Source organism: Acinonyx jubatus, chromosome A3 (assembly GCF_027475565.1).
Source record: "Acinonyx jubatus isolate Ajub_Pintada_27869175 chromosome A3, VMU_Ajub_asm_v1.0, whole genome shotgun sequence".
NCBI classification, from domain to species: Eukaryota; Metazoa; Chordata; class Mammalia; order Carnivora; family Felidae; genus Acinonyx; species Acinonyx jubatus.
In genome coordinates this window covers 24284911-24299314 of record NC_069388.1, presented here as the reverse complement: position 1 = coordinate 24299314, position 14404 = coordinate 24284911, and the positions used below count along the sequence as shown (strand labels likewise).

General features: G+C 41.5%; 1 protein-coding gene across 2 annotated transcripts in view; it reads left to right on the top strand.

The window, feature by feature from the left end:
• Positions 1-14404, top strand: part of ASIP (agouti signaling protein) — a 61990-nt gene that overhangs the window by 43723 nt on the left and 3863 nt on the right. For both annotated transcript variants that reach the window (XM_027069897.2, XM_053200054.1), the window contains one exon: positions 14028-14197. In XM_027069897.2, the coding sequence (XP_026925698.1) occupies positions 14038-14197 (160 nt within the window). In that variant the 5' untranslated portion in view covers positions 14028-14037. The remainder of the gene's footprint in view (positions 1-14027; positions 14198-14404) is intronic.

The following is a 14404-nucleotide window of genomic DNA, read 5'->3' as shown; positions in this document are numbered from 1 at the left end:
CTTCCCTGCTTATGCTCTGTCTCTCTCTGTCTCAAAAATAAAATAAACATTAAAAAAAATTAAAAAAATAAATATTAAAATGAAATGAAATGAAATAAAATGAAATAAAAATAAACAAACTCAGAATGGATTAAGAACCTGAATGTGAGACCTGAAACTATAAAAATCCTGGAGGAGAGGGGCGCCTGGGTGGCTCAGTCGGTTGAGCGTCCGACTTCGGCTCAGGTCATGATCTCGCGGTCCGTGAGTTCAAGCCCCACGTCGGGCTCTGTGCTGACAGCTCAGAGCCTGGAGCTCGTTTCAGATTCTGTGTCTCCCTCTGTCTCTGACCATCCCCCGTTCATGCTCTGTCTCTCTCTGTCTCAAAAATAAATAAACATTAAAAAAAAACTAAAAAAAAAAAAATCCTGGAGGAGAGCACAGGCAATAATTTCTCTGGCATTGGCCATTGCAACACTTTTCTAGATATGTCTTCTGAGGCAAGGGAAACAAAAGCAAAAATAAGCTATTGAGACTACCTCAAAATAAAAAGCTTCTATACAGCAGAGGAAACAACCAACAAAACTAAAAGAGAATTAGAGAAGATATTTGCAAATGACATATCTGATAAAGGTTTAGTATCCAAAATATATAAAGAACTTATACAACTCAACATCAAAAAGAAAAAAAAGTCCAATTAAAAAATAGGCAGAAAACATGAACACATTTCTCCAAAGAAGATATACAGGTGGCCAACAGACACATTAAAAGATGCTCATTATCAGGGAAATGCAAATCAAAACCACAATAAGATATCACTTTGTTCCTGTTCCTATCAAAATAGCTAAAATTGAAAACATAAGAAACAGCAGATGTTCGAGAGGATGTAGAGAAAAAGGAACCCTTGTGCACTGTTGGTGGGAATGCAAACTGGTGCAGCCACTGTAGAAACAGTATTGAGGTTCCTCAAAAAATTAAAAATGGAATTACCATATAATCCAATAATTCCACTGCTGTTTACCCAAAGAATACAAAAACACTAATTTGAAAAGATATTGTACCCTTATGTTTATTGCAGCATTATTTACAATAGCCAAATTATGGAAGCAACCCAAGTATGCATTGATACATGAATGGATAAAGAAGATGTGAGATATATATATAGGATAGAATATTACTCAGCCATTAAAAAATGAATGAAATCTTGCCATTTGCAACAACATGGATGCAGCTAGAGAACATAATACTAAGTGAAATAAGTCAGAGAAAGACAAATGCCATATGAGTTCACTCATATGTAGAATTTAAGAAACAAAACAAAGAAAGAAAGAAAAAAAGAGACAAACCAAAAAACAGCCTCCTAACTATAGAGAACAAATTGGTGGTTACCAGAAGGAAGGTAGGTTGAAGGATGGGTAAAGCAGGTGAAGGGGACTGAGTACACTTGTTTTGCCGAGCACTGAAGAATGTATGGAATTCTACACCTGAAACTAATATAACACTGTATGTTAACTATACTGGAATTTTAAAAGTAGATATAGAGATACAAGAAATAATGATAAATCAATGTAGAGCTGTGCCACTTCCTATCACACTCTTCCACTGCTATCCCCACAAAAATAGATAATGCTTGCTGCAGGGCTGTATATTAAGGTGCTCCCTTCTACAAAGCTTTTAAGCTTCACATCACCCAAGGGGCCATAAATTGTGACCTTGTAATTCTAGTTTGTTCAAGTAAAACCCAAGTCAATAAGGAGAAGAAGAGAGCCACAGCCTAATAACCTACAAAACCTGCAGAGGGGCAGAGGCTTCAACTGACGAAAATGTACATAGAACTTTGAGAACTATGAGACCAATATTGAAAGTCTCCAAAGAGGTTTTACTAATAAGACAAGCTAAGCCTCAGGAATCTGCCTTTGCCCATCTAGGGTTTAACCTCTCCACCAAGTGCTCCTTAGCCCACCCAGAATTTCTGAAAGAAGCTGAATTAAACCCTTCTTTGGCAGGATTTGTTTTTCCAGGTTAACCCCTTAAGCCAAAGTTTCATTCCATCTCCTGGATCCATTCTGAAGTAAATTCTCATTAAATCTTTCCCATGAGTATTCTCAGTGCAACCACTTCCTTTTCAACTTCTCCTAATTTCAGTGTCAACACCAATTCCAATTCCAAGACTAGAGAAAAACATGTGGAAATCGGACAACAAATATAGGGGTATTAGACATCCTTGTGGCCACCAGGATGAATATGAAGGCACGGTCTTTTCTTGGCTGAAAGCAAAAGGATGAGATGGGAAGCCAGCTGCCAAGAGTTCCCCAGGTCTTTTAAAAATCTCACTGCAACACATCTCGCTCTGCTGCCTAAGGACATAGAAGACACTCAGCTTCAGCTTCCCTTACGTTACAGAGGCTGATTAAAGGGCACTGTAAGTAGGAGGAAAACACTTTTCTTCTGCTGCCTGCAGAGATCCCATCTTTTCTGGGTCTAAGTTTCAAATGACCTGAGTTGCTAGAGATCCTCTCTGTAAAATAAATGCTACCCTTTACTTTTGCTTCTCTTGTAAAACCTAGCCTGCTCTCCTGGTCTGCTTACTGCTGCTTTTCACCTGATGAAACATTCCTTCTTCTCATTGTGCATCAGTGAGAATCTTCCTGCCCGCGAGATGGAGTGAAGTTTGGAATAATTTTTGTAATATGATTGGTGGTTTTCTTTTTTTTAAATTTTTTAATATTTATTTATTTTTGACAGAGAGAGAGAGACAGAGCATGAGTGGGGAATGGGCAGAGAGAGAGGGAGACACAGAATCCGAAGCAGGCTCCAGGCTCTGAGCTGTCAGCCACAGAGCCTGACGCGGGGCTCAAACTCACAGACTGTCAGATCATGACCTGAGCCCAAGTTGGATGCTCAACCGACTGAGCCACCCAGGCACCCCATGACTAGCAGTTTTCTTGTTCTTGTCTTTGAAATTAGAGACAAGCAAGCAATAAGCATCTTTTCTGGCAAGATCAGAAACAAAGTTCCTTTGGCCTCTGTTCCTTGGGGGGAAGCATATGAGGTTTAGTTGGCAACTTAAATGTGCTTTCAGAAAGAGTGAAGCTGCTGTTACTTTGGAAAGTTTGAAGAACTTCTTAGGTGAGGCGCCTGGGTGGCTCAGTTAGGGTTGGGTGCCTGACTTTGGCTCAGGTCATGATCTTGTAGTTTGTGGGTTCAAGCCCTATATCAGACTCTGTGCTGACAGCGCAGAGCCTACTTGGGATTCTCTATCTTCCTCTCTCTCTGCTCCTCCCCTACTTGCATGCTCTCTCTCTTTCTCAAAAATAAATACACAAACATTAAAAAAATAAAGAACTTCTTAGTCATCCCTTATTTCCTAGTTTTCAGGAAAGCTAAATAAATTCGCTTCACTTTATGGGTCAAGGTAGTTAGGAGTTTAGCATAAAGAAAGAAATTGATATTCTGCAAACTAGTAACTTCTTACTTTTCTTTACTCTGCTTTTTCTATTTTCTAGCAGTAAAATATTAATTAATTAATTAATTAAAATTCCTTAGAAAGAAGTGCTCTAAAGTCACACCTCTAACCCCAGAGTAAAGTTTTAGCACTTCTGTAAATGTCTTCAGAAAGTCACTTGTAGTATCAGATTTCTAATGATTCTCACAGAGCAGAATTTAGGATTTGGGATCAATCTGCCTGTGTAGAACTGGCTCATTTCATATTTAGTAGAGCCAAAACAGACAACCAAAATTCTGTTTATGGCAGAGCCTCCTTTTTCCTTTCTAAATATTTGAGATTTCATGGGGCGCCTGGGTGGCTCAGTCGGTTAAGCCGCCGACTTCGGCTCAGGTCATGATCTTGCGGTCCGTGAGTTCAAGCCCCATGTCGGGCTCTGTGCTGACAGCTCAGAGCCTGGAGCCTGTTTCGGATTCTGTGTCTCCCTCTCTCTGACCCTCCCCCGTTCATGCTCTGTCTCTCTGTCTCAAAAATAAATAAACATTAAAAAAAAATTTTTTTTTAATATAAATAAATAAATAAATAAATAAATAAATAAAATATTTGAGATTTCAGTGTGGATGCCCATTTTGGCACATTTTATTGCCCACGAGAAAAGCTCAGGTTACTATTTTCAATTGCAGGTGTATTTTCTCCACTTTAGCAAATCGGACATTTGTTCTGTCATTTTCATTGGAGAGATGCTAGGAGAAGGAATGGCACGCTGGAGGAACTTTTGGTTGTCTTTGATTATTTTGGAGGACTTTGTGGGATCAGGAGATCTTGACCCACTCCAGAAATACTTGTACAGGCATCTGTTTCAAAACCTTTTCTGCCTTCTCTCGGAACTAATTCATACATACTCTTAAGATTTGCTCAGCTGTATTTCCTTGGTTCTGCCTTGATCCTTTCCTGCAGAAAATTTCATTTGACATCAAAGCCTCTTCCCTTCCATCTACTGTAAAGTTGTTGAGAGCTGTAGCAAAACCATCAGCCTAGCTTCAGGCCATGCTTAGCGCAGAGTGTGACCCAAGTCAAAGGAATTTAGAAGATCAGAAGACAGCATGGTCTAGGGCAAAGAACTGGGAAAGAAGTGGTTTCTGGAGGACAAAATCAAAATCAGGGAAGTCCCTACTGAGAATTTGTTGAGTGATGAGCACTAAATCAGCCTGTAGGGAATGAGGTCAGGAGATCAAAGTAACCATTTTAGCAGTTCCTATAAGCATTGTATTCCTTGTATACTGTGGGAACAACATCTGAGAAGCCTGGACTCTGACCCCTATTTCAGTAGAACATGGAGACATTTCGTGCTGACAAGCAGCTACCTGGATGATTTCTGTCCTTTGATTCTTGAGGAGGAACACAGCCTTAAGCTTTCTCTCAAATTCTAACTCAGGGCCTCTTAGGGAGATGCTGGGCCTCCCACATGGTTCTCGATCTCAGAAGAATCCTGAAGCAGACTGTCCACCTAAGACCAAAACCACCCATTAGAATATTACTCAGTTTGGGGGAGCGTAGGTGGCTCAGTTGATTGAGCATCTGACTCTTGATTTTGGCTTGGGTCACAATCCCATGGTCATGGAGTTGAGTCCCATGTCAGGCTCTGTACTGAGCATGGAACCTGCTTGGAATTCTCTCTGTCTCTCCCTCTGCCCCTCCCCCTGCTCATGTGCGCTCTCTCTCTCTCTCTCTCTCTCAAAATAAATAAATAAAAACATTAAAAAAAAGAATATTATTCAATTTGGTATCTGTTAGGCACAAACATTAAATTAGTCAATTCAGTCACAATATTCAAATTTGTCTGTATGTATAGAAACAGCCTAAGAAATCAAATTGTTTTGGTATTGTTAAAGAAAAAATTCTTAAATGGTAAGGAAGACTTTATTCAGGACTCTTTCAATAGGGATAGTGCAATAAGGGATGGAGCTCAGGCTCAACTCTGAATACAGCAAAGATAGTTGGAGATTCATAGCCAATGAGCAGAGTGAGGGTCAGTAGATGGAAAATTACTAAAAGGGGACATCAAAGATAGGAGGAATTCTTGCTAACCTGACCTAAAAGGACTGGGTGGCTAAATCAGTTAAGCCTCTCTGATTCTTGATATCTGTCTCAGGTAGCCATCTCACCATTGTGAGATTGAGCCACACTTTGGACTCTGTGCTGAGGAGGCAGCTTGGGATTCTCTCTCTCCCTCTCCCTCTGCCCCTCCTCTACTATGGATTCTTTCTCACTGCCCCTTCCCCACATGTGCTCTCTCTCTCTCTCTCTCAAAATAAATAAATAAACTTTTTTTTTAAGTGGGGGATGAGGAACTCAATCAGATATCAAGGGTGAGGAGATTCTCACTAAATTGACAGGTTTCTTTTTTTTTTTATGTGTATTTATTTTGAGAAAGAGAGAGAGCACATGTGCATGGGGGAGGGAAGAGAGAGAGAGAGGAAAGAGAGAATATCAAGCAGGCTCTGTGACATCAGTGCAAGCCCGATGCAAGGCTCTATCCCACCAATTGCGAGATCATGACCTGAGCTGAAATCAAGAGTCGGACATTCAACCGACTGAGCTACCCAGGTGCCCCTAAATTGACAGGATTCTTGCTAAAACTGTGATAGGCAGGCCAAAGACAGAATGAGGGCCAAAACTGAGGCCTAGTTGAGAAGTCTTAGAGGAGTCTCAAGTTTGGTCCTTGTCAATATCCGCAAGCTTTCTTCTCTCCTTCTGCCTCATTTCCCATCCTGCTCCCTCAATGCTACCAGCTACATAAGAGAAGTCTCTATTTTCCTCAGCCGACCCTTCCCAGACTCCCTCATTATTGAAAAACAGAGCTTGCCAGACTCTCAGGACTCCAGGTTCAACATCTCAGCTAGTAGATGTGTTTCTGACTCATTCCAGTTCCTGATAGCTAGGGTCAGTTTACCCTGATGAAAGAGTCAAGGCCCTCCCCATTTTGGGAAACTTGCTTCCCAGATGTGTGGGGAACCATCTCTGACAGACTCACTGGCAGCATTTGTGGTCCCCACCCCTGTGCGGAGATTTGTCAGTAGAGAAGGAAGAGCTAGTGATTAAGCAAACACATCACCCTCTCCTTAGCTGGAACATTTTTAATCAATCTGGCAGTCAACAACTTCCACTAATGGGGAGTATACAGAACTGAAGGAGTTCTAAAACCAGGGTGTGAAAAGCAGAGTAGATACTGTTTTGTTTTGTTTTGTTTTGTTTTGTTTTGTTTTTTATTTCTACCTTGGCAAACTGGACTGAGCTAGGATGGCAGGTCACCAAACCAAGGAGTTTATAGTTTTCCTCCTTTCCACTTCAGGAAAAGGTACCAACCTTCTTGTGTGACTTGAGTCAGGCAGACTTACGATTGACTTCTCTCTCTGCACTCACTACTTCTGTCCTTTGGGCTGCTCTGGGTTTCAGTTTCCTCAGCAAAGATATGTACTTTGTTAAGAGGAGTAAATACGCGAAACAGGCCTAGAACAGAGTCTGCCATAGAGCAGGTACTCAATAAATGGAAGCTATTATGATTTATGTCCCTGCCTCTGTCACTAATTAGCAGTTTGAGTTGTCTTACAGTGCAAAGAGCAGCCTGGTGGAAGAAGTTCTACCCTTGCCTCTTACTGATTCAAGTGTCTGCTTAGGAAATTTTCCTAGTCTGAGCTTCAATTTTCTTATCTATAGAACCAGGGTGGATGGAAAAAATTAATGTGTCTCACACATGGCTGTGCATCACAGTTGCCTGGAAGCTTATTAAAATATGTCTCCCAGAGAGTGCCTGGATGGTTCAGTCAGTTAAGCGTCCAATCCGGTTTGGGCTCAGGTCATGGTCTTCCATTTTGTGAGTTCGAGGCCCGCATCAGGTTCTGTGCTGACAGTGCAAAGTCTGCTTGGGATTCTCTCACTCTCTCTCTCTCTCTCTCTCTGCCCCTCCCCTGCCTGCTCTCTCTGTCTCGAAATGAATAAATGAACTTAAAAAAAAATTTTTTTTTTAATATGTCTCCCAGGCTCCATTCCTAGATTCAGATTCAGTGGGCCTAGGACAAGGTTTGGGTTTACTTCTTGCAAAAGCACCCAAGAGAATGGATAAACAAATGTGGTACATTTAAAATGAAATACTAATCAGCAATAAAAAAAAAAAAAAGAACAAACCACTCTATATACAACAAAGTGGGTAAAACCTCAAAAATCTTCAGCAAAAGAAATGTCAGACACAAAAGATTTCATTCAGTATGATTCAATTTTTGTGAGTACAAAAACCAGAAAAAAAAAATGATCTATGGTGGTTGGAGTCAGAATAGAGGTTACCTCTGAGGGGTAAAAATGGGTATTGACCAGAAGGAGGCACAAGAGAACTTTCAGGAGTGAAAGGAAGGTTTTATACCTTGAACTGAGTGGTGGTTACATAAGTGTATATAAAAGTTAAATGTTGTCAAGCTGGATACATAAAGGTTGTGCTTTTTACTGTATGTAAATTGTATCTTAACACAGTACTGTGAACAGGGTGGCAAAAAGCTCCCCTGATAATTCTAATGCATAGCCAGGCTTAAGTTCCTTAAACAAGATCCTTAAAATCTCTTCCATTTCTATAGCCCTATGATTGTTATATCCTCATCATGGCCCCCTTGCCAGGCACTTTTATCTACAAAGTAAATTATCTCTTTTACCTCTTTTGGTCAAGCACAAAATCAAAGATATTAAGAAAAGCAAGGGTCCTATCCTAGCACTCAGATAAGGGATGCAGTTGAAACTCAAGATTTGTCTAAGCCCCAGTATGATAGAACAAAGGCCAAGGAAAAGACATGGAATCATAATCAAATCTGACTTTTAACCTGCCCTGTTGGCCTGAAGGGACCAGGGAAATCTGAAGATTTTCTGTTGTTGGTTTTCTTTTTCACCCATTCATTCATTCAGTTATTCACCAGATATTTATTGAGTGCCTGCTGTGTGTCAGGCATTGCTTAGCAGTGAGGGTAGCAAAATGAATATGACAACAGGGTCCCTGCCCTATGGGAGTTTAAATTATACAAAAGAAGGAAAGCCAATATGAGGATAAACATAGATAATTGCTTATTTGTAAGAGCTATGAAAGATACGGATGTTGGGATAGACAGAAACTGGGGAAAGGACACTTTTGGATAAAGTAGTCAAATAAAGAGGTGATATTTGTAAAAAGATCCAAAGGTTGCCAGTGATCTAGCTATGTGAAAAGTTGAGGGAATCAAGTTCAAGGCCAGGGAATGAACATTTAGGGCTAAGGGAATGACAGTAAAGGCCCTGAGATAAGAAATAGTTTAGCATATTCTAGGAACAGAAAGGAGTACAATATGTCTAGAATATAGTGATTGAGCAGGGGAGTCTATTAGATGAGTCCAGAGAGAATAACAGGGCTTTGCAGGAAATATTTATTTTACTTCAAAAACAATGGGAAGCTCTTAAAGGTTTTAAGCAAAGAGTGATGCATGATTTGAATCATGCCCTCCATCCCCCATCACTCTGGCTCCTATTGGGGGAATGGATGGAATAGGACAAGAAAGGAGATAGGATATCAGTTAAGAGACATTCACAGTTGTCCAAGCAACAATGTTTGTGGGTTGACTTAGCGTAGTTTTAGTTAGCAGTTCAGCAGGGATGCTGAACCCCTGGGACTGGGTTAACCAAAGACAGAGCAAGAACTAAGAGGTTGGTGAATTCCTCATGCTCAGTTGGCCTTGTCATTCTAATATTTTCCCCAAGTGTCATGGATGGCATTGATTAAAGGATCCCTTGGCATGTTGGGTTCAGTCCCTCAAGTGTCTTTCTTCAGGACCATTCATAAGGAGGAAGTCTTGAGAAGTGAGCCAAATTTATGACCAAGGCGTCTCCAGGCCCTTTCCATCAGTCCCTTCTTCCCTTTTGGTGTCCCATCCCTACCCACAGCAAAATCTGCTCTCCTGACACCATGTCCCAAAGTTCTCTGGACCCTTCTTTCTTTGATTCTCCTTCTCTTCCCCTTCTCAGAAGTTTGCCTAATCCAGTAACACTAACTTCCCATGGCATTCAAAAAATATTTGTTGCTTGATTGGCTGGCTATCCTGGAACAAAACTAGGTAGATAAAACATATTGACACCCTCATTTTACCCCAGAAATTATCATCACTGATAAGCCCTAGTGAACATTAAGGAATTAGCCAATAGCCCTAATGGAGCCTCCTAAGCTCAGCACAGCCAGGGCACCTGTCGTAGATATGTATCACCTGCTGCTCAAATGGGTCAAAGATGTGTAGGGTGGTAGGATCCCTATGCAGCCACTGAACATCTGGTGTAGGGAATTTAGGTAACTATGAATGAGTGATAATTTTTCTCTGGCTCTGAGCTTCGGTGTTTGGTATAGCTAATTTGGCTGAGAAACAATAACACCACAAAAATGGTGTGTTCCTCTCTCAGGTTTTGTTATATCAGAAACAGTAGCTGATGAACCAGAAGGGTAGAAGGCTTCGAAAGTGTCACAGGGCAGAGAAGGGTAAAAGGATGATACACTATGAGAAAGCCCTATATTTTGGTGACAGAGCAGTAGGTGCTGAGAGCAAACTGTACCTTGAATTTGAGGTACAAAGAGGGAAGAGTGTCCTGCAAATTCCATAGCCTCACTGTCACAAATCATATATAACTCTCCATCCATCATCTTTAAATTCTTTGATGCTATGTCAAGTAGCATTCAATATTTTATTTCTATCATCCTTTATTTTTTATTACAATGTAATAACATTCTTGAAAAGGAAATTCAAATACAGAAGTACATGAAGAAGTGCATTTCTCTACCTCACTCCCCATCCTTAACTCCACTCGTAAGAAGTAATCATTATTAAAATTTTAATGTGTCTCCTCCCACGCTTTTTTCTTTGCATATGTAAGCATATTTACTTTTGAGGGAGTTTTGATATTTGTTCACAAATGGGACCATAGTGTTTATATTCTTTAGTTTGCTTCATTATTATATTTATTTATTTTATACCAGCACTAGTCTGGAATGATGTCCCCTTCCCACAAGTACATTTTCCCAATTATAGAACTCAATTATTGCGTGAACAGAAAAAAAAAAAGTGTCTTCTGCTCTCATGTACCTGTGATTCTGGATAAGCCCCACTCAGGTTGCAAAGAAGGGGTTGTGAGCTCTTTAGGTGCCTAAGACCCCTTATGGATCCAGAGAAAGCTATGGAGCTTCTCTCCCAGAAAAATGCACATATGGGCAAAGTTTTGCAGACAATTTCAAAGTTAAGATTCCCTCCTGCTTTAATTTCCCTTTCTTCCCAAGTATGTGTTTCATTCCAAAAGACTGATCAGCAGAGAGTCTCCCTCCAACACCCCTAGCCTATATGAGATGCCCATCCATGTTAAGCCCTACCAAACACTACTTTTATCCTCCACAGGGATGAGCTTAACCCAGACTCCCATACCCTTTGCCATTGGTGCTTGGCAGGACTGGTAGAAGCCACTATTACAACAAACAGAGCCCAGTCACCTTCCCTGCAATGCCAACTTGCTGGCTTCCTAGATACCCTGGCTCCCCTCACTGATGCCATGAGCAAAACCCAGGGCAGGCTGTCAAGGCTGCACCTCATTAACATCTAGTATAGTCAACAACTGATATTGGTCACTCTTTTCAAGAAGACTCTGCTGCCTTTACCTCTTCCTCAGTTCTTATCTCTCACTATATCTCTGTCCCAATAGGTCGTTAGCCCCTCCTCATTATTGGGAAATTATAATCCTTTCCTTTGCTTTGGGGACTAAGGCCTTGACCCTAGAGGATTAAGATATCACACTATACCCAGTGCCATAGCTAAGGGGATTTCTACAGAGCACACTGAGTATGCACTCTATACTGATATACTGTCTACTCATTTTGCCATACTCAGAGATGATCTGGATACTATTACCTCCCATATTCCCTCAGTCAGAGCCCTTATAGTGTGCATGCTCAACACACATACATACACACATGCACACATACATGCACACACACATATCAAGACTCCTGAGGTACACAGCCAATTGCATTTAGCCATGACTTTCCGTGCCCTCTTTTCCAGAGTTTAATCAGATTCAGTCACATTAATGCATTTACAAATCCCTTGACTCTTAAGGATACACAAGTGACCTTTGCAAAATCTTTTTTTTTTATTTTTTTTAAACGTTTATTTATTTTTGAGACAGAGAGAGACAGAGCATGAACGGGGGAGGGGCAGAGAGAGAGGGAGACACAGAATCGGAAGCAGGCTCCAGGCTCTGAGCCATCAGCCCAGAGCCCGATGCGGGGCTCGAACTCACGGACCGCGAGATGATGACCTGAGCTGAAGTCGGACGCTTAACTGACTGAGCCACCCAGGCGCCCCGACCTTTGCAAAATCTTTATGCAACTGTTTAATCTGCCCCAACGCCCAGGAAGCAAAAATCAGAAATCACTGATTTGTAGAATTTTAGAATAGAAAGGTCTTAAGATTCATTCATTAAACAAATCTTTATTAAGTTTCTACTCTGTGCCTCATAACATATATTAAGTCATGTAGTCCTATCCTCTCTTTTTTAAAAAAAAAATTTAAGTTTATTTATTTATTTTGAGAGAGACAGAGACAGCATAAGTAGGGGAGGGGCAGAGAGAGAGGGAGAGAGGCTCTGTACCACCAGCGCAATGCCTGACATGGGCTCAAACCCACGAAACCACGATATCATGACCTGAGCCAAAAACAAGAGTCAGTTGCTCAACCTGCTGAGCCACCCAGGTGCCCGCCTATCCTCTCTTTTTACAGATGAGAAAGCAGAGGCCCAGATGGGCCCAGGGTCACACAGCCACTTACGTAGCAGGTACATCCAGGTGACCTGACTCCCCTTTCTGGATTCTTTATATCCACCATGCTGAATAAAAACTCATCTTAAGTCATAAGCAGTAACTTAAAGCAGATGACAAGTTTAAGAGAAGGTATTGTCATCAGTGATACCACAGATCAAAGAACAGCCTTTACCACTACAGAGTGGAAGGATAAATTACTCTTGAGAACACAATTGCATAGGTCATTGCTGTCAGCATTATTATCCTGTATTAATAGCAGGGAGTGGGTGTCCCATATTGAGTAGTAACAGCAATGAGAGTTTGTAAAGTCTATAGTCCTTTACCTGAAATTGTAAAATCCCCAAACTCTGAAAATGATGTTTTCTTTTTTCTTTGGCAGAAAAATCTGACCCTACCTGATGTATCTTGGCAACAAAACCTATCCTCAATTGATGCAAATTAATTCATAGTCTTTGTTTATCCTGTTTATTATGAATATCCCCACCTTTTTGGCTACAAAAGTATCACTATTTATTATGGGTGTACCCAGACCCACTGTATGTGGTTTAATATAGCATATAGATGATATTTGTTTTCTAAAATCCACAAAATTCTAAAAAAAAAAAAAGTCTGACCCTGAGGATCATGATACAACTAGGCATTATGGACCTATATTACATTTAGAATATACATATTGCTCCCCAGGATTAGTGCGAGGAACACTCATTTTTAGCCCTCTCCCAACACACAAATAAAATTAATTCCACTGAGATTTCACCCTTTCCAGACTCCATTTAGCTTAGTTTTAATTTAGTTCCACTAAATTATTTAGGTTCTAAGAAATTGCATTTCATTAATTGCAGTTTATTAAGCTGAGAGCTGGAAGGAGTAGGGTAGAAATTGCCAGGCTGCTGTAAGGGAGCCCAGGAATGGGCAGGACCAGTATGAACAGATTGTTTTATTCTCCTCTCACCCACCATGGTTTATGGCAGGGCAGAGAAAACTTTGGAAAAGCAGCCTCAGTTTTTTCCCAGACCAGAGGGAACAATGCACAGAGCAGGTAAGGCATGGAGATCCCACACTCAGAGAAGAGGAAGATGCTTCCGAAGCTCTCAGCCCTGATTAAGCCAAATGAAGGCATTCATGGGAAGGAATCCACTCTGGGCTCCATCTGCTTCATCACAATCCAGCTAGCAATAAGTCAGTAAATCCAGTCAGCCTATGTTAACAGGTCCATCCTTCTCACACAAACCACACCTGTACTCATTCCCTCTGGGCATGGGAATACAGCACATGTGACAACATATACACTTGTCTGAAGATGCCGTCTATCCCTGCATCTTTCTCAGAGAGTCTTATGAGCCTCATTCTCTGCACCATAGTAAAATCTCTGCCACTGCAAGGTACTATTGGGGACTTTCAACAACTCTGCCCAGGCCTAGGGTCTCCTGGGACCACTGACTATAAAACCCAGCACCCCACCCTCAGAATGGCAGAGACCAACTGCAATGCATTCCTTTTCTCTTTGCTTCTATATCCCTCCTTTCCTTGTCTCGCTTCCTCTCCCCATCTCTCCTTTTCTCTCTTGTTCCTTCATCAGTTCCCCTTTCCTGTCCTAAGCCTTTCTGGTCCTCTGGCTCCACTGGGACACTTACAAATGGGGTCAGAGCACCAGCCCAAAGAGATACAAGGAAAGCAAAAGGGCACATCCTCTTGCCAGAACCCCTGACCCACCAACCTGACTGCCTTCTCTGTCCCACTCAGGCCTTCAAGGATGAATGTCTTCCGCCTACTCCTGGCCACCCTGCTGGTCTCCCTGTGCCTCCTCACTGCCTACAGTCACCTGGCACTTGAGGAAAAACCCAGAGATGACAGGAACCTGAGGAGCAACTCCTCCATGAACCTGTTGGATCTCCCTTCTGTCTCTATTGTAGGTAAGTAGCCCAGCTTGACCCCTGGTCTCTGGACTCCGGTCCATGAGAAGGGGCTGCAAGATGTCAAACGTGCTCCCCGGGCTGATACCAGGATTCATTGACATAGGTCAGAGCTCTTTCGTGTTCATTCTTCAAAGTAATCCTAGAGGAACAAAGTATTCCTTGGCTCACATGGTTTGGAAAAGCTCTGCATACCACCAGTCTAAT